We start from the raw sequence: 25,688 nt of genomic DNA, 5'->3' as shown, positions 1-25,688 counted from the left end.
TTGTAAGTTCAAAATTTACTGGAAAACGTTTGACAAAAAATGATCTATCATGTACTTATGTATATCTTCAGTCAACGCTTGTACGTAGCTCACCACATTTTCAAATTTTGCCGCGTAGTGTTGCTGCTCCTGCGCTACCTTCAGGGTACTCACGGAATTCTGGGATGCCGACGAGTATGAACATAACTCGAGTCTGCGTCCCGAATTTGCACGTACTTTTGTTTAGTTTAACGGTGTTTTATTGCTAACCCGGTCTCTGGTAGCTGCCCTTACTCAGTAATCCTCAAATAAACAGTTTAAAGCTACCCAGAGCTTCGTTTTACGTGGTATGGCTGCGAATGATTTTTTCAAAGTTTAACAAAAGACGACCGCAATTCGACCGTTACGTACTTTTCACGAGAAACTAAATTCTTAAATATTTTCTGTATATTTGTTGAAAAATCATGTGTTGTGTACGCCGTTCGCTTTAGAATGTTCCATTTTTGTTTTGTCGCGATTGTTTCGAGGATGAGAAGTGATTATTCGAACGCTGCAATGAACTATGCAGGTATAAGGTATGTATTGTACATACATTGCACGATTTCCCACTCCATGTTCAATTATGTTTTCACGTAGCCACAGCAAGAGAGCTGGGAGACATTATTCAGTGACTATTTTTTCGAGGCCGATTTTTTGTGAGAATGCGAAGGGAGGCATGTGTAAGTTTCATTAATAAGGATTATCTCTGATATCGCATAGCGGTATGGGAGGGAGGCAGATCACCCAGAAATTGCATAAAGCTAGTGATCACAATTATTATTTGTTCGGAGCTTAAAAGGGTCGCAGATTAACTCAAACGTGCTGTGTGAACGTTACTATGGCAACAGTTTCGAGTGTATGTTTTTATTGGCAGAACAAAATATCGGTATTAACCCTCTTGCCGAACGGTTCGAACATCCCTTGTGGACGCCTTGGTTTCGCGTTAGATCACCCGTAATATTGAAACTGCGTTCATTAAACAGCCAATTTTATTTCTCTAATAATTGGCGGCGGGAGATATTGGGAGTCTAACTCCACAGTTTCAACCAGATTGTACAGGAGCTTCGGCCGCCATCTTGAATGTAAGATAGAATATGTTTTTGTCAAGCGACTCATATATTTTCATCTTTTTAGTACAAATGGTGATAACCAAACTTGCAGGAAATTTGACTCTCTACAACTTTGGTTGCGACAATTTTTTGTCAATTATTAATATATTTTCCAACTTAAACCTAAATTAATACAAGATTTTCATATTACGTATTACGTATATTATGTTCGGCTGAAAATCGTCAGAGAATTCAAATTTACGCCTGACGCTGCGTGTTTCGGGAATTTAAAGGTTATTTGATTACGCTGCGCGCAGCTCGCCTGGCTCTTCCAACCAATCAAGACTTGCTTCAGCACACCGCGCGGCGTCGATTGCTTCAAGCAATTGGAACGAAACTTGAGGCTAAACCACGCTCGCCGACGGTCTGGAATTTAGATGATTTAGACCGTGTTTAAATTGAAGATTTCGAATCGCGTCTTTCGTAGGGATACACGTTCGTAAAATGAAATATGTCGCTGAAACTGGCAGCCGGACGTCGCGTATCCTCAATCTTTTATTTCTTAAATTAGCATATGAGTCTATTTTTAAATCGTTAAATTTTGACTACGCGGATGATAGATTACAATTTTTTTAAACTCAAAAAACGCCGTCCCCAGGCAAACTCGACTTGATTTGAGTTTCTGTACGTCTGAAGAATATTCTGTAAAATTTTCAACTTCCAAGTCGCATGCCGTCACGAGTTTCATAGGACTATACGAAAATAAGCGTCGACCTTAACCGTACCCGTTTTGCAATCGAAAAAAAATGTGTCAACTATTATCATAATATCTCAGACAACGATTATTAATATAGAGGCGTACATGAAGAAAAAATGCATAGGTTGGTGTGTTTTGAACTTCTGTGCTAGCGTTTACTGCTTGACGGGTGGCCGCGCGCAGCCGTCACGTCCGGCCGTTAGTTTCAGCGACATAAATGCAATTGCAAATGAATTGGTATATTGCGGGCTATTAATTTTTTTTTTTCTTAAACAGACAGTCTTTAGTGATATGACATCCAACCCGTATATACAGCATGAGTAATATGTTGTCATTTTCTGATTATAGTTTAGAAGTGCGTGATTTCATTTGATCTGGACAGTGCAACGAGGACTGCTGCAATCCAAGTATGAAGTAGCCTGGAGGAGGTAAGAATCCATATTTTAATAATTATTTAATAATTCAATACAGTACATTGGAAACTGAATTTTTAAAATTAATTTGAGTTTCATCGTTTTCCCCCAGAATTGAGCAGAGATATCCAAGTAATTCCTCCATTATTCGGCAATGTCGGTGAGTTCGCATGAGTTTGGGTTACGCTTATTTCCCTGGGACTAGGAATTTGGAGCATATACATATAGTTTGCAAATTATTTATTCATGTTGTCTATTGTCTACTCGTATTATCTAGTGCTTGTGTGATGCTTAGCACGGTGGATTACGAGTCGGTAACAGACCTGCACTTACCGTCCTGGATATGTCGAAATTTCGTATGGAAAATCTATTTCGTGCAGAGAGAAACCTCAAATTTTTGCGATTAGACGAGAGGGTCTGGTTATTAGTTTTATATTTCCGCTCACGTAAGAAGCACGTTGTATTTTATGAACAGAAAACAAGGAAAATAGCAAGTGCAGCGGTAATTCCGTATTACAGTATTTGCTCACCAGGTAATTTATTTTTCAAACATACAAATACCAGTGGTAGTGATTGCTTGATCACGAATACTTTTTTACCGACCGCTGTCGATAGTAAAGGTGCTTGCGCGTGACGGTCGTCACTCAATTACCATCTGACCTGTGAAGTAGGATCGAGCTAATACGTTTCATAAAATATATAGGATTTATCGGTACGATGATTTGCCTGAACAAGGTTTATGGAGTTTATGGGTTTATGAACAAGATCACGATGTTTAAATCTGTTTTTGAAACGAAATTTTGATAGCTGAAGGTTTTTGTGATGAATTCGTGACCAGGGAAATAGATAGGGAGATAATTCGTCGATGCTGGTCAAAGTGGGATACTGTTTAATGATTTACGACGTTTCGGCCGGGCCCCGCCGACCATCTTCAGGAAAATTTGACAACCAGCGCCTGCCTAGGTGTTGTAGCATTTACATTTTGCATGGAAGACTTCCATGAATTTATTCGTAGCTAAGATTGACAATCTGAGTCATATTCAAGCTCAGGGACGCTTACAGTTGTGTAAATGTTTTTCTACACTGCGATCTTTTACCAATTTGTACTCAATGCTTTCTGTACCATTTTTTTTTTGCCATTTATATAAGGCGACCACCTTGAAGTATCTCGCAAATGAAGCACGAATGCATACAATTTTCTCCATAATCTTATATCTACATAAGCAATGGTGTAGCAGCACTAGGCTCTTTATACGACGCCACAAATCATTTTTTGTAGAGTTTAATTTTTGTGATCAAAATTGAGTATCAAATTTCGATCACGTCTTTTAACAGAGTTCCAGCGCTGCGCTGAAAATACTGCAAAAGTAGATCATCGGCACTAAAGATTAGGGATTATCACGCAATGCATGAACAATATAGGTAAAACTTTACAGCTCTGATACATAAATACTGGCTTTTGAGTAAAGATGTCCTCGACGTTGCCTATACCGAGTTTTACACCCGCGCGGTAAAGAGATTTTTACGAGCCGAGCAAAGATATAAAGGTTTTATCGAAGTCCAACCGCGGCGGCGCGGCGGCGGTATTTTGCTTTTAAGTCGCACCGTTTTTCTTACTCCAAATACTGGGTGACCACTGCTCAAGGTAAATATTTGTACGATAATATTACACGCGTTTCATATAGCTAACACATAAAACATATAAAAACCTGTTCATTATTTCATTGCGTTCCTCTCTCCGATATCAAGTAATACGTTATAATCCGCCAAAATTTCAAGTTTTTCATTTTTTGGGCCGTCCCACATACTTGTAAAATTCGCCGTTACAATAACGAGCTGAAAAAATGAGAAGATAATCGTATTATCTTATATTTGAATTGCGCTCTCGTGCGAATGAGAAGGAGAAGGACGAGCGAAATCGTCCGACTTTTCCCATATGATCAGGTTTTGCAATATTCCTAGATCGACCCGCGTTAAAGCATTTCGTACAATTTACTCACACCGACCGAACACCCCGTATAAGATACACCTACCTACGAGCAGTGTAAATGGACTACGCCGTGAGTGAGAAAAACAGCATGCCTGTAGCTCCGCATGCACAGATGTTGCCCAACGTTTTGCACGGACCCATCCGAACGGCCGTAGAGTACCCAAGGATGCCGGATCAGCGGTGATTGGTGCGATGTGCATGGTCTACACGCGTGTTCTGTACCGCAGATTGTAGAATATTATCGCGCGCGGAGGTCTGCCCGAAACGCATGTATCGCCGCGTGTTCGTACAGGTATAATACGATACACCTATATGTGCGCTGGGCCAGGGTTAACCGCGAGGCACGTATGCAGTTTATAGACACGACGACGTCCCTTCGATTTACGCATAAACGCGGGTATCTCCCTTGGTGCGTGGGCGATCACTCACGCCGAGTGCACCACCTCCTCGAAGACGGTGTTCGTATGCTAATCCTCCACGTAGCTCGTCCCCGGAGGTCCTCTTCCACGGCTCCAACATATCCTCGCGTTGCCCTTGCGATGTCCGATCGAGTCTCGAGTCGTTATTTAGCCGCCCGATATCCGTACAACTCGGCCGCAACCGTCGCACCGGAGGTACAAGACCCGTTTTCCAAAAACCCACCATTTTATTGAGACATTTTGTTTTTCCTGTTACAGGTAAATCCGTCTCTCTCACAATACCTGTACGCGGGTACATATAATATATATATATATTATATATTATATATACTCGTCCAACGACCAAACAGAATTTATCAATAAAAATTTACACACGTAGGCGACAGGAATTTATCTCTCACTTTGCATACGATCAACCTCTATACGTACCTGTAGCATAGTACAAGCCATCACTCGGCGTTCCTCTGAGATTGTCAAAATTCTATTACAAACGATTAGTATAACCGAGCTGGCTGCCTGGTTAGCCTTTTTTTATCGGCTTCTATACACGTGTTTCACTTACGGGACGTCGACTTGTATCTGCAGGAAGCAGCTCGCATTGCTTTTGACTTTAATTATGCAAATATGTGAAACAACCAGTCTCTTCTTTTCTGTTACACATCGATTACGTAAACTAATCTCGTAGGTATAGTAATGCGTACGACGAGATAAGTCGGAGGAAATGATGTAGAGGAAAAACGCCGATCACGACCACGATATGCCGTCGAATCATAGGTACTAAATGATAGGACTCGATTTCGTCCGCCTCATCTATCATTCTCGTGCAGGTGGTTTGATGTACCTACTATAATGTATACGTATACCAGCGAGATTTATCTCACATAGTGCAGGCCGCGTGATCATCACCTCTGCTTATATTTCCTTCATTGATGGGCGATCAATAGATCAATGAATAAATATAAAAACCATCAACACGTGGTTCAGCGCGAAAAAGGAAACACGGACACGCGCGACGTGCTGCTAATTACAACCAAATTGCAAGAACTGTTCGTTTCGCTTGATCACCAATCAAACTCTTATAACTAGACAAGTTTTACGACGACGGAGGCGAGGCTGTTTAATCGAGGAAAACATTTCTTTCTACTAAATGATAAATTCTCCCGAAGCCGTAGTATACCTGTAACGTTATATACATACGGCCAGATTCAATCAACGCGTTATACAGGTCGGCAGATTCGCCTACTTTGTCACGTGTCGTGAAATTTAAATGGAAATACGCTTCGTTCTACATAATTACGAGAAATTTGACGTATAAAAATTTTGAGACCAAATATTCTTCGCCTACTATCGACACGCGATTGACTGGAACAAATTCCTCAGTTTAAATATTCGTAAAAAAATATTGTTTTTTCATGCTGAAACAGATCTAGTTAGAACACCCGAGAGAGTGAGGCAAAAAATTGTTCAAGATTCCATGTTTTTGGTGCAGGTTTAGCATTATTACTGTATACAGACGAAAGTAAGTTCCGTGTACAAGACGCATAATTGTTTGAAGTATGGTCTGCAAGGATATAAGAAAGTGGGTTGACGGTACCTGCTTCACCTTTTCGACTCTGAAACGTACGCAGCATATGAAATACGTGACTGTTATTTTACTATCCGCGTGTTCCGTATAGTGACACATATTGCAAAAGTAAATGGCACTGCACGTCGGGTTTATAATTTTTAAATTCAGCACGCATAAGACGTGATATTCTTACCCTGCAGTGACGGATTTCAACGCGATTCAGACCTCAGATCTGCGAGAACGAAGACTAATCGATAAGAAGCTTATTTTCCGATTATAATCAAGCAAAAGGTGAACTAATTCCTCCTCTACCATCACGAATTTGACGAATTACATTTTTAACCAAAGATCATTATTCAGCTGTTAAGATGTTCCTGATGTAATAAGATGCAGGATATCGCATATAATCCATATCTAGGCGTTTCGCTTAACGGTGCCGTATACCGTCTACAAAAAATTCTATTCCAACCCGAATTACGTACTGTCAAGATTTGAGAAGTAAAAAAATCCCCTCGCCACTGCTGCACAAACGGCCTGTAAGGCAATATTACAGACACCGAGTCGTATATTACCCGTACAATACATGGGTAACGACGCGGGACACCGTGTTACACGGTGCAACGTAAGTCGAACGGCTTGCTGCGTGTATAAATAACGTGAATCGTCGAAAGTAAAACGGTATCGGGGATTAGTCGTTCGGTACGGCGAATAATATAGTCGGTTGTTAGCGTCGGCCTCGGGTTTTACAAGCGGAGCTTACACCGCGGTTCCGCAAATATAAGCCGCGCCAACCAGGCGATTTTTATTGCTCCGTTAAGGTAATAGCGAGTGAAAATCGTCAAACACATCCCAAGTTCCGAGGCGGCGCGGCTCTGTGGCTCCTTATTCCTCTCCTCCGTCGGACGGATGACACGCGATGCGTTGCGCGGAGCGTCGGCCGGGACGGCGATAACTGCGGAGCTGCGAAGAGCCGGCTCGGCATCGACGAAAAAAATTCGAAGTAACGCAAACGCCAAGTCAAACATGGCCGCGTTCCAGCCGCATGACACGTTCCTCATTCCCTTACCCCTTGTCCTTCGCTCACCTACCTATTCGCCGAACCGAAGGTGCTTAGACGACCCGGTATACCTGTCTTTACCTCTGCTGCACGCATCGTCGTGCGTCTCTCATATCGCAGCCACGCTCCGACGTCTCGCGGTACCTACAACTAATAACTTAACAGCTTTAACGCCTCTTTATTGCCGCGGTCGCACCGCGCGTACGCGTCCTTCCTCTTACATTGCGCGAAGAGACAGGTTGTGTGTAAACACTGAGAATGGTGAGTGGGTACACCTGCTCCTCGAACTTTTCTTGTAACGACGAATTTCCTACCCTCCGGGTCTCGGAGTGCGACTCGCGTTGCGTTGCGTCTATTTGAAGATGTGGGAAATAGGAATGGAAATTTGACTCTCTGCCCGCGTGATTCATTATTTCAATTTTTATCCCAAAATTGCGTCACTTGCGTCGATGTCTCGTTCCACGTTATCGTGCAACGAGACATCCATGCAGATCTACATTGCGGTACGAATGGTTGTGTACTTTTTTTGTACGTCATTACGCCCGGCGGCATTTGACTGCCGAATCAGCTGCAAAAATATTCCGGGATCAATTAGACAGTCGTAAAATGTACCGGAACTTTATACAGCGTAAGTTTAGATGGATACTCGGAAATGTTAGGTTTTATTTCGTAAAAGTATTCTCTCTCTTCTCTGCAGCAATCATATTTAAGTTGCGTACATGTATATCTGTATTAGGTATAAATAATATGAAAATATTTTCGCTTCTTCAAATCCTCAAGTGGATATTTTGTGGTTGATTGGTATTTTCCGTTAGAATTATAACACGAGTAAGGGGCTGTACCCTGAGTCGGTACCTGTAACCCGCTTTTCCCGAGTCTCCCGCAAGTCTGTTATATGTTTGGACTGAAAGAAATGATGAAAATTTGAGCGTTCCGTATACGGATAGTGAATGAGGCTTTGTGTAAGGTTAAATGGGCAATTTAGGAAAAGAAGAGAAGGCTGCCATAGACTCTCCGTCTCGTAAAGTCCAAGTTTCTGGGGGCGTCCGACCGAGCGAGGAAAATCAATTTGTATAACTTCGCGAGCTGAAACACGGACCAAAGCCCTCCTCGCGGCGCGCAGTGTTCAATGGCCGGAATTAGACAGCTGAGCAAATTTTGAATGGAGGTTAAAAGTGGTCGGTTGTATGAATGGGAAGCGTTGCGTCGCGCCTCGGCTGCAGGTTGGCTGCGAATCCGTTAAGTGACGCTGCAACGCAGACGAGAGAGAGAGAGAGAGAGAGAGAGAGAGAGAGAGAGAGAGAGAGAGAGAGAGAGAGAGTGAAAAATGTCTAGAGGAGGCCCGCAGGGAGGCAGGGTACCCGTACGGCCTAGAGCCCGGATCCTCGGTTTTACGGAGGCTGAAACAGTACCTGCCGGAGAAGCCGGCGAGTTTCGTACCTGCAATTATTTTCCCCCAAAGGTGAAGGCAAAACCCGGTTGACCGAGCTCCACGGCTGCACCGGATTTCGGGTGGTTGCGAGGTTATTTGCGCACGAGTCAACATATCTGCACCGCGTTCGAAATACCGGTATGCAAATTTACCCCCTCTAACGGGCGCGGGATTTGGAAGCGAGATAAGGGACGCGCGATGTTTCTTTATTTGCCAATACGGACGAGATGCTGTCGTCCTAAGACAAAGGAAGCGCTCCACCTCGGGAAGTGCGGCCAGAAAAACACCCGAGGTGTCAACCGGGTCAAATATTTACTTTGTCCAGCCCAGCGCCACATCCGCTCTCTGTGCACGCACCTTGAAACCAGGGTCGAAAGGCGACCCCACGCGTTACTCCGCAGGCGAAAAGAAGACAACGTTTATGTAACGCGAGCATGTCTTACGCGTTTTTCCACGCGTGGTTTCCGTACGCAAAGTACTCGTTTCTACGACGGTAAAGTGAGTCTGCGAATGCGCATGCGCGGAATATTGAAAAGACAACTTTTAACTCCTCTTAACTCATATAAAGCGGTCTTTTCGCCTCCGCTATTTGCAATATTCGTCTTCGGATCACCTTCGATTCGTATTGCAAACTTAGGCTCATCGCGAAATGACCGAGTTTGCCTCCTTGTTGCAGAATATACTATTTTCGGTGGGGAAGGCTTGATTGTCTACTAGTCAAGTACGCTCGAGGATCGAGTCCGCTTTTCGAGATTCTTTACCAATTTTCTTTGCAGGCATGCCAGACGCGCTGCACTTTTATAAAGTCTCGAGGAGTGCGTTTATTTGAGAGTTGCAGTGTGGGTACCGAGCGGGCGGATCGGACGGTACATTAAGGCAAAGGTGCGGCTTCAACGCGCCTCATATCCTATACTTATAAATGCGAACAAACTCATCGTCAGTCGGGCGTGCCTTGCGTTATTAAGGCTTTGTTCACGACTGTGGTTTAAAATTATTTATGGATTTTAATATTTCGGTAATGCAATGTTCAAGGATGCGATAGGACGGAAGAGTGCGAGCGCCGACGACGTCCTAGCAATGGGTAATAAAAAAATATCGAGGGTAGGTGTATACGTGTATAAAATGTTGATTACGTACTTGCTGAACCGCAATAAAAATAGGATTAACACAAATTACGCGCGGGTAATATTGTTCTGGTGAGTTTTCATTTGGCGGAATCCGATGCGGATCATCACGGGTTTTATTTTCGCGTTTTATTGCTCTGCCTCGGAATGATGAGTTGCGTCACTGCCAATTAAAGGCGACGCATTTTAAGCCATCGTATTTCCATATACTGTTTGCACTTGGCGTAATTACTTGGCGATCTGATGATTAGAGGTGCCGCAGATGGGATTTTATATCGTGTGCTAATTAAAAATTGTAAAAATAAATTACGTTACGTAAATTATAAACCGTAGTTTTAGTCGAAATCGATTGAATTAATCGTTTGGTTACTCCAAATCTGGCAATGTGGCAACTGCTTTTGCAGACTAAAGAGTTCTTCTTCTGCAGCTGCAAATTTGTACGCTCTGGAGTCCCGTCGTGATGAAGTTATTACGTAGGTACTAGCTAAAGGAGGAACGAGTTCTCCGAAGTGATCATCTTGAGTAGACTGCGGTAAACCAGGCTACTATGGTGTGCCATAATACGGTCCAGTGCAATATTATGCCATACCATACAAGGTATAGCTGTTAGTAGAACCGCCTGTAGGCCAGCACACGGTGGTGAAATACTGAGGATACATCTCGAGTGAAATTGCAAAAATTTGGGATGATCCGTAAAATCAATCAGAGGCTCATAAAAGTGAAACTACGTATATGTATATTCATTATACCAACCTGCCAACAAAGTTGTTCAATTTTTCAGGCGTAGGTGTAACTTAAAAGTAGCTGTACATATTAGGTTATTACACAAATAACGTCGGCAATTCGGCCGCAATTTACAAATAATATTTTTTTATACTCTGTAGTGCAGAATTAAAGTGAAAGTATTAGGCATGTGTTGGCACGCGCTTCGGATTCTCCGCAGTAAAGCGTCCTCACTTTTCTTACTCGAAATTCCGTATTTTCCTAACCAAACTCTAGAGTGTTTACTGTGACCGCGATTAAAAATCACAGCAAGTATCTTTCTATATTCATGCGCACTCTGCAGATAGGCGTAAGAGACTACCGAATGGGTGAACACAGCTAGTAGACAAATCTTAATACTAGTATAATTCTAGTAGGTATAATAATACTACGTTCAACCTTAGCGCGACTGAAGGAGATATTCTCAACTTGATCGTCAAATCCATGCAGTGGTTCCAATCGAAACGTATCGGTTTTTCCGAATACTTTTATACCTTTTCGCACTACCTAATTGCTGGTTGTCTTTGTACATTTGGATTTCGTTGCGTGAGCCGCATGGCCTTCCACTGGGTGCGTCCCTTGATTCTTGAATCCATCCAGGCACTGTACCGCAGTATACACCAACATCCAAGTGTCGGTTTATGCCGCATAATGAGCCCATGTTACATACGTGTACCCATTACAGAAATGTGTGAACACAATGCCCGTGGCTCGTGACTGCTATTCCAGTGAGCATCACATGCTGACGGAGAGGGCGAGAAGCAGGGAGGAGGGGTTCGAAGGGGAGGGGGAGGAGGACTTGGCTAAAGGGGTGGGGGGATAGGACCGCGCTTTGATGTCGCCGCCGTCGCGGGGGACAGATATTATCATCGTATAGCGTATACGTAGAGACCAAGCTCCTTCCTCCAGTCCTCCTACTTTGGCCCTCCTCCGGCCCCGGAGGCCCTCCCGTCGAGGCCGGTCCCCGCGTTCGTTTGCACGCGTGATACCCGCGGACCGAGAAGCGAACCCGGTGACAAATCTATCCCCGATGGCGGCCGCGCCCGAAAGATACCCGAATCCTCCTCTTCGAGTGTCGGAGCCGCACGAGTTTGGCGCCCTTGTATGTGTGTTTACCACTGATCGAAGCCTCTCCAATCCTTGACATGTTACAAGATTGGAGCGAGGTCTGTAGGTATAATAGTGAGATTTATATCCCTGGAATACGCGAAATCTGTTGTTTTGGTCTAACATTTTTTCACCAATCGTCAGACATAGAAAATATGTACGTAAACGTTGGTAACATAAAATTGAAACGCTATTATACTTATTATTATGGGTTACATGTATTGATAGAAAGTTTGAAACAAATGGGGATTCTCAACTGTTCGAAATAGGCTAAGAGTGGCCTCGATCTTATTCGAATTGTTTAGGGTTTGCAAAACTCACTCGATAAGCTTTTGATGTCTTCTTGTCCTCACTTCCCATACTGCGCAATGACTCGTATCAGGAGATCGTGAGTATCGCCCTCAAAATCCTACCTCGATTTTTACGAAAGCACCCAATAATCCGTGGTATGTTTGTCCATGCAGCGTGAGGTTCAACGGCTTCAAGTTATTAGTTACTGTCTTAAATTGTTGGCTAATGTGTATACTCAGGCACGTTCAATTAGGAACTAATACTCAAGCTCGTTAATTTAGGAACTAATAACTAACAATAATTAATGAAAAAAATACTATCGCCGTTAATAACCTTCAAGCTACGCCTGTGTTATATCGTGTCTCAATTTCCTTCCGTGCGCCATTCATTCATCCTCAGGTATACCTACCCAGTATTTAGTCCGGGAGTCGAACTCGATAATTAGTCACGTCCATCATCGGACTTAACAGAAGCTTTCGTTCGAAATGCCACTCGGTACGGCGTTCCTGATGTCTATATGCATTTCAGGACGAGGGTTCACACCGAAGCTGATCGAGTCGAGTGTATTATACACACATTCAATATCTGCGACGAAGTTCCAAACTTTTGTCTTTAGGTTGTAAAGTAAGGGTAGGTTATAAAGTGTCACCTAGTTCGGACGGATGAAATCTATAAACGCGGCACTTGGTACTTTACCTGAAACTTCTTAGTAGGGTAAAGTCATACGTTGCAATATTGTTTTCAGGAAAGCAATTAACAGTGCCTAAGCTGCACGGCGCCTTACTATTTAAATAATATCGACGGGACAGGTTTTTATGACTAAGAAAGTGTCGAATAGCAGTCATTATGTTTTACCAGTAAATAGGACACCTCATTCTTAGGGGGTAAATCGTGTAGTTTCACCGATTGCTGTACAATGTATTTGTTACCGGTAAATTAACCGGCATATACCTTTCCATAAGATATAGGTACAAGGTATGATATAGGTATAGAAGTCGAGGATCGTGACCACTTTGTCAGTGCAAGGTTTTTGGGCGTGGCATTGGAGCGAAAAGAAGATGAAATGACTTTAACGAGGGAAAGCTATTTTGGTGGTTTCGAGGTGACGCCTGCGGGCAACGGGGACTTATAGATGAAGGGGCCTGATGGGGCTCGCCGGATATACAGTGCCGTGCTCCTCGGAGCCTATTTGTATTGTTTTCCCTCCTCGGGCATGTCGCGTTATCTCGAAATCTGCGCTGTCGTCCGACGGTCCTACCTGGTAATTCGCCACCCCCGCGATCGGGTTCGTTATCTGGGTGCGGTCCCTGTGTCAGGGCTCTTAGCCTGCAGCGTTCGCCCGTTCGTACTCCACGAGACTATTGCCCGGGTGGATGTGACAATATTTGACGCGAGGCGAACGCCTCGCAGCGATAGCTACAGTCTGTTTACCCTTGTAATATTCCTTGGAGGTACCACAGCCTGTTTGTCGAGGCTTTGTTTCCGCTAGTTTCCGTTTCCTGTGTTATCGCCGCCCGGCAAACATGGCGGCACCTCTGATCAGATCTCCGAATCCGCGCGTACGGCTGCAGGGAGATCTCCATACAGCCGACGATCTCGGAATGTGTCTCTCGATCCTTCGAATTCCAGCGGTAATTTTCTATTCCAACGATACGCCACCTTTGCGGTATTCTTTCATCACAGTATTCGTGCATACAGCTATGATAGTTTGCCTGCGATGTGGTTCTCTTCCAAGAGCTCGAGGTACCTCCTGTCTGTTTGAGCAGAAATATTTTCTTCATCGCAATCAAAATCCAGAATCTATAATAAAATATGATAGTTGTCGCTGTAGGTACCAGCCGCATCGGTATATTTCGATTATTCCCCGTCAGTGCCCAGAGAAATGTGTGATCTTTGACCTTTGTTACGATTTTATTCACTATCGTACACGTTATATGCATAATTACCGAATCAGGCGTTTTCATCGATAATTAACATCGCAGCGCAACGATGAATCGGATCCTTCGGTACCCGATAAGAGCTTAGTTGCAAAACGATCAATTACAACAATTAACCTGTTTGTTATTGGTCCGCGGCAGCTGGTGTATTGGTTGAGTTCTGATCGCGCTACTACTACAGACGTAGACACGTAATACTTACATCGAGTTTGTTTTCAACTGCAGCTCCCGCCGTTCGTTGAATATCAATAGCTGGGTTATGAGTGCATGGATGCGTCTCGATGCCTATGAAGGTGACGACATGTGTGAGGCATTATGCGAAGGTGTATAAAGTGGATCAACTGTATCAGATGTCATCGCAGCTTAAGAAGAAATGTCCTGAGTTAGTAACGCTTATGGGCACGGTTAAATGGGCTCGGAATATTACGAGCATAACTTCACGAGTATGTATATATATGTAGGTATAGATGTTTGAATAACTTGCATTCAACGACAGCTCAACTATACATGCGTGACTTTATCCATTATGTAACGCTGAATAGGAATCGCCTTGACACCCCTTAAAGCTTTGGGGGGAAAAAAAGAAGGAAAACAAACCGAAAGAGAAAATAAAGAGGAATGAAAGAAAAAAGAAATGTTCATTCTACTCCAGCTCCGGCACGTCATATATTAACTTGTCAGTGTTTTATTTCTCGTATATACATACTTCTAATTCTTTTATTTTTAACATCACACCTCGGAGATACCACATAAACTGAGCACCTTTTATCTTCTCTGTATTTCGCCGACAAGTGTATATAACCTGTGGTGTATGCAGGACGTTCGCGGTCCGGAGCAACAAAAGCCCGCCTAGATCTTTGGAGGAGGTAATTTTTATGCACATAGGAATGAAGTATACATACATATATATATGTATATATATATATTTGTGTATGAGTCTATCTGCGCTTTACCCTCCGAGTTTATATCTCACAGAAAACTAAACAATTCGGAGAATTTTTCATTCGGATGATCTACAGCAATAAAAAAAATGAATAAAAAAAAAAAACGATACACGCTATGGGATACTCGTGCACGCTCGATTTTGCTCTGACGAAAGCACCTACTGATAAAATTAACGCATACCACCTGAATTATTGGTGAACGAGTCTTACGTATATTTAGGTATACGCTGCTTAATCAGCGCTGGCATGAAGAGCTAGATGAAATTTTTAAGATTAAAAGGACAGTAAAACCTAAGGCCGAATTGGGGTTCGTTATAATTACGAAGAGGTTGTAATGAGTTTATTTCCCTAGATTACGACAATACCGATTTTTAGCCGATGGGCTTCTCGAACTGCGCCGGCTTAAGTATACCTACATGTGACAACCGAATGACTAAAACCATAAAGCCGAATAACCATTTCCGCCCAATTCCGTTCGGAATGATCCAAATAAAAATGCATGCTGGTATTGAAATATTTCAAGGATGACAGGATTTTCGAGACGCATCGAAGCTTTTCACAACCCGTCATGTCGGTACTGAGAATATGGAAAAATTTACTTATATATACGCGTATTGATACGAATGGCGAAAGAGGTTGCAGTTTATTTTATCGTCAATGCTGCAGCCCCGAAGACTGCATGAGCTGTCGGGTGCACCGAAGGCGAGTAGATTCGCTTGCTGGAGATTTCAATGCCCGCAACTACAATACATATACATATATGGTATAGATTTTTAAAGCAGAGTAGGAATCGTGGCGCTCTTTTACCTGTAGATAAAATAATGGTCGTCAATATTCCCAGCTCTTGTCAAAATCAGTGCAATATGTACGTGTCAGACGAACGCGATACGGCAGGAGGAGCGGATGAGCACTTTGACCCTCGTGCCGATGTCTGTCGGGTTGCTGACGGACAAGTCGGACTCCCACGTCTCACTCGCAATCTTTTACTCGGCGGAGCATATTCGAGTAGATACCTATCCGTTGCATCTCGCGAGGCCTACGGAGTGATTCCCACCATGCAGCCGTGCAAGGCGCAACGTGCATAGAACGTACATCGTATCCAGGAAAGGTTCATTACGCGAGATATCGCGGTCGGGTCGGGGGCCGCGGGGGCGGCAAGTCGCCCGGCGGAGCAATGGCGGTCGCATTGCGCAAGGAGAACCTTCTTGGCCTCGGTGCTCGCCCTCTTGTAATTTTGGTCGGCGGACCGGCTCTTCGGTAAAGAAGGAGCTGGATGTCCGGGCCCTTGTTATTACAGTATTTTACTTATAACGCGACTAGGATCAAGAGCATCGCGCGTTCGATCGTCCGGCAGCGTCGGTGGCGAAGGAGGATGTCGCGGTTGTCGTTCGGAGACTCCCGCTCGATTCGTAGGGTCCGCGCGTCGGAGGCGGCGGGGGAGGCGGCGAGCGGCCCAATGCGGTGATACGGCCGGATCCCGGGGAGGCGGGGCCCGACTCCTGGCGATGGCTCGCGGATGCTGTAGTGGGGGCGGAATGGACCGGCGGCGCTCACCGGGTGGGGGGTTGACAGCGACTACTGTGCATTTCCCACGTGCCCTGGGAACCCTTGCGGCGGTCCGGCGGCCCCCGCAATCTCGCCCCTTCTCGCTCTCGCTCTCGCTCTCGAGCCGTATCCTCTCGCTCGTTCGCCGCGATGCCCGAGAAAGAGACGCCGGCGACGGTCGCGGCTCCCAGGGACCCGGGGGCGCGGGTCCGTCGAGTGCTACCTCCGTAGCCGCGCAGGATGCAATCGCTTTGACTCCCCGCGGGGGCGGTGGGTCCGCGGGGGGCAGACGGCCGGCGTCCTAACCTGACCTCCTCGCCGCACGCGGGGGATGCTGCGACGCGGGAGAGAGAGAGAGAGAGAGAGAGAGAGAGGGAGCGAGAGGGAGAGAGGAGTCAGGGGCGGGCCTAGCTCCGGCCTCCGGGAAGGGATGGACGAGAGGGTTGACGGGGTCCTAGGGGAAGCGACGTGGCCCTAGCGGCAGCAGCAAGGAGCCGGGAACCCGAAGGATTTGTGAGCAACCGAGCCGCTATTCGGCGACCGGCGAAAGGGAGACGGGGCTATAGTCCCGTCCTTCCGAACGGACCTGCAGGGATAAAAAGTGCTACCACGTCTTTACTACCCACTTCCACTACTGCCTCACCGCGCGCCACTGCAGCCGTCGGTTCCTCCCGCAGCATCGCACTTATACCATACCACGCCGCTTCCGCAGCCCGGCTTATACGCGATCCTCTTATACGAGCGGGGACCGGGTTAGTTCAGTAGGGAGGTACGGGTCCTCCAACCAGAAGAAGAGCCAGCACCGAGAGAGACCCTTGCCTTACTACACCACCGAGACCTACCGTCTTACGGGTCTACTATTGGGGCTACCAGCTACCAGGAGTAGGTACCACCTCGGGTGGACTATCGGTTGGCAGACCACGCACCATCGGTTCAGTTCAGTCCGCGCCGCGCACCCAAACGGTTCAGACCTGTCTTTCTGCACGGCTTAGCCCCAACTTCGTGTATCCAGAACGTATCGAGCGTTATACGCATCACCCTCGTCGTACGATACGACGCCGCTTGTACCGGGAGTACTCTACCACCGTATTCGTTTCGTCTGCACCTGTACACACCTACCAGTTTCTGCAAGGATCGCGCGCGAGGCCCGCTCTTCGAGTCTCTCGATACATGTACCGACGACCGTCTTCTCGTATGTGATCCACGTGATTGCCTGCATCCAGAGAACAGTGATCCGAGACGACTCAGAGGTTACACTCAGAGGTCGTACCTGTATCATCCTGATTTTTAAGCCGGTCGATCCAACGTTGGACCGCGGTTCTTTCGCTGCGTCGCTGTAAACCAGACACGAAGGAACTTCTTTCGTACGCAGAATATCGCTGCAGAGCTCAAGATCAACGTTCTCCTTTCCGTTGTCGGTAAGTTACGCATAATTCGCTTTTATATTCAATTATTTGTGCATATTTCATTTATCAAATTGTTATTCCACGCACTTCAACTCGACTTAACGTAATACATTCTATCCTGCCGTAATGAGTTATAGTTATCGTTCTACGAGAACAGGAATGTAAACAGTACGCGATTTCATTCATAGAAACTGAACGCCGCCTTTACCACTGCCATGGTTATCGCAACAATCTGCTTTGTATACATTCGGTTTGTTTCTTCACCACCTATAATTCGAGCCCACTCCCGTAATCATACAAATTGTCTTGTAAATAGTTTGAAACCTTCAAGAAGCAGAGGAACCGGTATAATTGTGGGTATAATTTTTCATTCATCCGCGTTTTAAAATATCGAACGTATTTCAAAATCGACAGCTTTATCCGAATGTGCGTATACGAGTATATCGCACATATATATATATACGGTTGCGCATCTTGCCGTTTTCAACTCTCGATTCACGACGACCGCTAGGGTCATGACAATTATTACGGTGGATAAACACCGCCGTATGTAATCGAATACCCATCGACATCGGCAATGTTTATATACCGTCTGCAGGGATCGTATGAAATGACCGGTGTCTCGATGTCCGTAAACGAGTATACCTATAATCCTACACGTAAGTCGTCGAGTAGTGAATCACGTGCTGCTGGCCTTTGTCAGTGTGGGAACACGATGTTTACACAGCTCGTACACGTTGTCTCGAAGGTATATACATACCTATATACATATTGTGAAATCGTGTAAAGACCGCGTCGTAGCGTTCGTTCAAAATATGACTCCGTATATTGATATCGATGTTCTAAACGATATAAAAGCTTGTCTTTCGCGATCGGTGACCCCGTAGAAAAGCGACGAAAAATCGAAGCGCGCGTTCGATATAGATTTTTCACCGGGATCGCATAATCGGCAAGAAAATTGCCCCGCGCCGCCACCATTTTTCTTTCGATATCAAATGGAAGGGCTCTCCATCCAGACACCGGCTACTGGTCTCGTGGCGTTGCGATGATCGCACGTGGTTCCCTGCGGAGGGTGTGGTCCCGGGGTCTAAAGAGCTACTGGTTAAAAACCGGTAGCCAGCCGCCAAAGTCCTGGGCGAAGGGCGGCGCACGGTAGCCAAACGGAGAGCTTTGGTTGGCTCTCCTCTTCCGTGCTCCTCGCTCTCCGCGTTTCAACGGCACCGCCGCCGCCGCTCGTGTACACTCGACGCCGCGTTTAAACTTCACCTCCTCACGAGAGGAATCAGTCCCGAATCGGCGTTGACGGTTCCGCAGCCGATGGAGAGTATCGGTCTCGAGTCAAACGACGGTCTCCGCTTTGTCCCCGCGCGATCTATCGACGAAAGAATTGTCGCACAAGTCGCAGCGCCGATGAGCTGCGAAAAGGGCTTTGATATCTTGATTTTCTGAAATTCGCGAAATTGTAAGAGATTGCGGGTGAGACTTTGAATTTGGGTTCTTCAGCCCAGTGCAGATTTATCATTGCCCCCCGCAATATAATCTTCTCGGCTGACGGTATCATTGTGTGCACACACGACTCACGATCTTCGTGTATAATAAGAACGGCTCGCCTAGAGTGCGGGTGGGAGACGATAGGTGGGCAAAGTGGGGGAAGGGACGGCGAGGCGCGGAAAGAGGGTGGACGAGGTCCTCTTTAGACGGGTGCGAGTGGAGGGGGCTGCGAGAGGAGAGAGAGAGAGAGCGAGAGAGAAGGAATGAGCGATAGAGGAGGGGGTGAGAGAGGTGGCGGAGAGGGCGAGGAGAAGGAGAAGGAGTAGGAGTAGGAGTAAGAGGAGGAGGAGGAGAAGGAGGAAGAAAAAAGGCGCACGGCGCGGCGCGGCGCGTAACACGGTAGCCCAATTAGAGCTCACCGCCTTCAGCCACCTTTGAAGCCGTCTTTAACCAGCTCGAGGGCTACGCCCAGACCGCTCGCACCTTTTTCGACATGAGTAGACTGTGTTCCGCGTTTCTCAGGGATAACAAACCGTGGCATGCGTTCTCGCGGCAAGAGGGAGGGCGGGAGGGAGGGAGTCGTTGGACAACGATACCGGTAGAGTCGCGATTTGATAGATCTGTCATGTCAGGGGGGTGGGGGAGGGGGGGCGATGTCGTCGAATGTGTACCATCAGGGGCGTCACGTGACCAGACGTAGCTATTCGCTTGTTCGCAGGTAAAAGAGGACGAAGGAGAAGTATATAAGAAGCGAAGGAGAGAGAAGCCGAGGAAGAAGCTTCGTCCGGCCACGACGTCGTCATCAGGGCGAGGCGCAGTGATCTCACTCGGTGCAGGGGCGACAAGAGGAGACAAGGAGACAAGGAGACAAGGACGACGCCGGGTCCAAAGAGGGAAGACCGAGAGCGGGGCAGTCCTCCTTCGCACACAGGCCTAAACCGGCACGCACCTACGCGCGCACACTTTGAGGTCCTCTCGAGGTGGGGAGGCGATACTCGTTTGGCGATAGAGATAGATAGAGTGGTAGCCACGAACCAGCCCGGCGGTGGGAATTTATAAGGATGTTCGCGATAATGCCCATGGAAACGGAGGGGCACGGCAGGGAATTCGCGCGGCGACAGAAGATGCGCGCCAAGTGCAGCGTCGAGTTCGTGTGCAAGTACTGCCAGCGTCGCTTCACCAAACCCTACAACCTAATGATTCACGAACGCAGTCACAAGGACGACGTTACCTTCACCTGCGAGGTATGCGGCAAGTCCTTCAAACGGCAGGACAACCTTAAGCAGCACAGGTAAATTATTAATTATACGTATACCGCGTATCGATCCGTTCCATACAGCGTCTACCTGTTGAGCCGTTCGCGAGTATTCTTGATTTTTTTTTAATATTTTTTTTGTTGTCTTTTACCAGCCCTTGCTATCGTTTTATATTTCATTGTTTTTTGTTTTTTTTTTTTGTTTTTTTTTTTGTTCTTGCGTTTCTCTCCGTCACCTTTCCCGAGTTACGTAGCATTGTACGGTTATACGTGTTTTCGGTATGTTCAATCAATTTCAAGACAGCTCTTGCATAATTCGTACGTCAAAGACTTTATCCGTACGTTGACGAAAATTCTTTTCGTGTCCGAAAAAGTATCAAATCATCGATATTCGAAATCACGATATCCAAAGTAATTTACATTTATATTCACCGGTTTGCACGCGTATAGCTAATATCTGATTTGTGTAAGAAGCGGGTTTCGGGATCCGCGAAATGACAGCCGGGCAAGTGGAAAAGTGACAGATATTATAGTGATTGAATCGCTTCGATGGTTTTTGGATAGCCGAACCAAACTGACGTTTTTTGAATTTCGAGTTTAGTTTGATTGTTTCTTTGAAGTTTCTAATAATATTTATCGATTTTCATCATATCGAAAGTAAGGAAGAGACTATTATACTTATTGATATTCGGATTGTGTGCTGGTTGCATAGTATATATACCGATAAACCTTTAACAATATTATACATCTCCCGCACTCGAAAACGCGTAATTGCATCTGCACGATATACATATATTATAATGCACAATGATTATGCATCCTTTTAGTGCAAAAATAACGATTCTTCTGGAATGTTTTGGCATGGAAATTTAACCCAGTATCTTTAATATATCTTTCGATATAATCAGTTATTACCATAGGTTACGTATACTAAATTGTATCAAACGTATATTCGTTGAATCATCTACTATATGTGCAGATGTTTCAACGTGAATATCGTATATATTGCGGATGATGTGTCATACACGTACACATGAGGCGCGCAGCAATTTGTTCGGGATAGATATTTTTAAACGGTGTTTCTGTATAATTTGATTCCGCATATCATTAACATTTTATTAGACTTTTCATTATATAGGCAGGTCTTTACCGCGGCATCAATGAATACAGTTGCGAGGATGAAAATTTTCAGCTGTCAGCCTATCGAATAAAATTCAATTTCACACCTCTCTCTTTCCGCTGCAATATATACACGCATTTTGTATCATATACATAAAATTAATCGTTCGTTTATCGAACCCAAACCCTACCGCATGCGATTACTTGTACAGAGATTGTCCATTATCAGTGAAACAATTTATTCGCCGTCGTGTGTCTAATTTTGTCGCGAAGAAACTGAAAAATTGAATGAACGTAAGTAAGAGAGTTCATCGTACCGGAAAAACATAACTTCGTGGATATTTTTTCTCTTCAAATGACTCGATACGTCAGATTCAAATCCAGCGGCTGCTCGTGTAGTATAAAATTTAATTCAGAGTCGCGATTCTCCTGCAAGTAAAGCTAAAATATCAATTATTATACGATTGCGCATTACCAAAATAATATTGCAGTACATGACGAGTATACGTCGGTCTGATGTCATTACACTGTATTGTCAAATAGGTCGGACTTAATGCGTAGGCATCGTATGAAGAGGTTATAACACGGGAGGGGGGGGGGGGGGGGGGGGCAGTGAAACGTTAATCGTTTAACAAATGCAAATGATAAGCGAACTGCAAAAGCAGCAGCAGCATCGGCTATATAAGTGTAGAGTTGGCGTATGGATCGCTATAATAGCCGCGTGTGTTCCTACATAGTAAAACTGGTTCTGATGTCTCGATATTTTTCCCCATGCGTATATCGTACGTACACGTATGCCCGTACGTAGATTTGTGTAGGTTATAGAAGATGGGTAGCACGTATAGCGAGCATGCAGCCTGATGTACAGCGGTTGGAAGCGACGTATAACCCGTAAATCAGGAGAATAACCAGTGTGTGTTGCATCGGGCATAGAATGTACAATACAGGTATATAGGTGTACAGGTATAGATGTAATACCTATAATACAAGTATACAGGTATACGCATAGCGTCAGGGCATTGGCAATAAAATAAATCTTCGACGGTGGTGATGCTAATGGATAACTGATACCTACAAACCTAAATAGCGCCCCGGCTGTATCATATAATAATATCTTGTATATAGGTTGTATGATAGCCGGTATGCCTTTGCAGTGTAACGGAGGTGGTCTTGTTCTCTTCTGTTGTAGATGTGGGTGGCGGTGAGCGGGAGCTCTGAGTCTCCTGCCTTGACAAAAAAACGCACTATTTCCACTTCCACTTTCCACTTTCCCTTCCGGCCTCGCTCTGACCTCCACTCGACCGGCTCCTTCTATACGTCCGATCGAATCTTGTTACTTGTATTCTCTCGTACTCGTTACTCTTCTTAACACCCCCTTAACCGCTACCCGTCCCCAGCAATATCCCGACAATGGTAATTCGTTCTATCCCGCATCCCGCGCAGCGTGCACCGGCTGCTCTCCGCAGCCCTTTCGCCCGCCTGCGGCCTCTTTGCCTCGATCGTCCGCACCTCACTATCAGACACCTTCTTCTTCACCTTCGCCCGCACCTGCATCATCCCGAAAACGAATTAAACCCGCGGCATGTGCCCCCGATTCGGTTTACTAACCCTCGCACGGTCATCCCATTCGACATCGAAGAACCAACCCTCCTTATGGTCCGATTTCTGCCGTCTCTGTTCCAGGAGCATTCACTCCGTCCCTCACAAGGGCTCCAACGGCTACTCAAATGGCTATTCGAATGGCTACTCTAGGTATTAGAAGCCACCGCCCTCCCTAGCGCGTTGCTGACGCAAACACCACACCTCAGTCACCCCTTCCGCGTCGCACCATCTCCACCCTCGATCCTCCGTCCTCTGCATACTCGTCATACCTCCCCGCTAAATTCCTCTTCGTCAATTCCGGCACTACGTCTTCCCCACGGATTATTCCTCCGCGAAACGGGATCGCGGATCGAGAGAGGAGGGACGAGAGGGACGAGGTCCAGACTCGAGGAGGGCCCAGTCGCGGATGCGCGGAAGACCGGGGGCCACCTCGAATCGGGCCTTCCTGGACGCGGCACGCCGAGAGCCAGCGGTTCGTTCGTCTTCCGCAGCCGCGGCTCCGAGAGACGACGGGGTATTTCAAAGTGCGGCTTCCGTCGGCCACGCCCAGCCCTCGGGCGACATCGGGAACCAAACCGTCTGTGGAGCAGAACGGCTACCATATATCCACCAACCGTTCGGCTCAAGCCCGAAATCAGTCTGGAACGCCTCGAGGCTGAGCACGCGGCTTGTGCGGAAACACCTGCGGTAGCCGTCCGTCAAATCGGGCAGGCGGCGCTCTCGATTAGTTCCGTTCCTTGGGGAAGAGTCGGCGCGTCGAAGCCTCTGGATTTCGCCGTGCTGCGACTAACGACGATGGACCCTGCACGGTGGTGATTTTGCAACAACATGCACGAGACGAACAGGGGATCGGCAGGATGCGCGGGACGGCGTGCAGTCGTGGATTTCGGTGTCGAGTTTATGTATAAAACCTATTAAACGAAGCAGCTACAGCGTCTCGACCGACTCGAGACTAGCTTTTACGCCAGCTTTTAAAAACGTTTTACACTGACCCGACGATACAATAGCGTGTAATAATATAACACTCTTACCTGTAATACGCAACGACAAACCCAGGTGAATTTTTCAAACGTGTAAATGTATATGACATTTTTGGTTTTTATTATTCTTGTTTTCATTTGATGATTTACAAAAATCTTTATTACCCACTGTCACGGTTTGCGAATTATAATAAATATTGTACAGAAATTTCTCTAACCTCCAAAAATTTCTAGAAACAAACAAGGGAGAAGTAGAAAGAAAAAAAAAAAAAAGTAATGAAATTAAACGAACGAAAGTTGAGGTAAATAGAAAAAACTAAAACAATATGAGACTGCAGGTGCACTTTGTAAATAGCTTAATATAATATTATACTGTGTTTTTAATATTATTATTATATAAATAATATGATGATATCCTGATTATATTATCTTATAAATATTATTGAATTATATAGATTTTAGTCACTATATAGAGCTCGGATTATAGTCCCCGATATATTATACCTACGGCGGCATACCCAGTTGTACCTAGTACTATATATTATATTCGAGTGATACGATGACACCGATGATTATTTTGTCACCTCGTTACGACAATAACGATACGACTATGAATGCTACGGCACGGCATTACCGACCCGATGCGTGTTTAATTTTCACGGGCCGGGCAGCAACGAAACAACAGCAGAAGGATAACGAAAGAAAGACAGAAAGTATAAGAAAAGAAAATAATGTCCTTGTGTATAGCGTGTCTTGGCAATAATGGGGGATATCGCAATGTACCGTGGGGAAATCCACTATCGGCCTATACCAATAAATTCGCCAACTTGTCAAACATCTTGCTTCTTTATTTCGAATACCCTGCATTTTCGGTTCTCGCACAATCTCCCCATACCATCTCCACCTGTTACCTGCAGCGAGCATCTCTGCTTCAGCGTTCGTGTTAAGTGTTTGTTTTGTTTTCTTTTTTTTTTCCCTAATCTTTTTTACTTCCCTCTCATCTTTGGTCCTTTTATTTACTCAACAACTTTTTTTCTCACACTCTGCAGACACGAAATATCGACACACACACACACACACACACACACACACACACACACTATACGCACATGGTATAATCTTATTCCTTTCCGAAAATGTTAAAAATAGTTTACCCGCATACCCGTTGAACCGCAGATAATCAACTCGCGGAGAAACGCTCGGCTCTTGTAATTCGGAATGAATAAATTTCACATGCCGCAGGTATATTATATACAATAAATACGCACAGGTATGTTGACGAAGATAGCGGTCACGGGCAAACGCCTGCATTCATCCATCGGTCATTTCACCGACAGGCATAGGTATAATGTACGCACGGCATGGCCGACGAGCCTGGAAGCCGTAGGACAGGGAGGGCAGCGCGCCGGTTTGTGTACGTCGC

At 45.6% G+C, this 25,688-nt stretch overlaps 1 protein-coding gene across 4 annotated transcripts; it reads left to right on the top strand.

Annotated features, from left to right (window-relative positions):
• The first annotated feature begins 223 nt into the window (after window positions 1–223).
• On the top strand, window positions 224–25,100 carry drm (odd-skipped family member drumstick). Of its 4 annotated transcripts, XM_046634932.2 has the most exons (5): window positions 224–554; window positions 2,173–2,252; window positions 2,350–2,397; window positions 20,028–20,600; window positions 23,367–25,100. In XM_046634932.2, exons 4-5 carry the CDS (start codon window positions 20,371–20,373, stop codon window positions 23,440–23,442), a joined length of 306 nt encoding a protein of 101 aa, XP_046490888.1. In that variant the 5' UTR covers window positions 224–554; window positions 2,173–2,252; window positions 2,350–2,397; window positions 20,028–20,370; the 3' UTR covers window positions 23,443–25,100. The 4 variants fall into 4 exon arrangements, with proteins under 4 accessions (XP_046490888.1, XP_046490878.1, XP_046490872.1 ...); XM_046634922.1 differs by lacking the exons at window positions 224–554; window positions 2,173–2,252; window positions 2,350–2,397 and adding an exon at window positions 17,085–17,830; XM_046634916.1 differs by lacking the exons at window positions 224–554; window positions 2,173–2,252; window positions 2,350–2,397 and adding an exon at window positions 17,085–17,830 and having other exon boundaries at window positions 20,010–20,600.
• Window positions 25,101–25,688: the final 588 nt, after the last annotated feature.

The sequence above is a fragment of the Neodiprion pinetum genome, chromosome 1 (genome assembly GCF_021155775.2).
Source record: "Neodiprion pinetum isolate iyNeoPine1 chromosome 1, iyNeoPine1.2, whole genome shotgun sequence".
NCBI classification, from domain to species: domain Eukaryota; kingdom Metazoa; phylum Arthropoda; class Insecta; order Hymenoptera; family Diprionidae; genus Neodiprion; species Neodiprion pinetum.
Note: the sequence above shows the minus strand (reverse complement) of the source record. Positions and strands in the feature narration are given on the sequence as shown.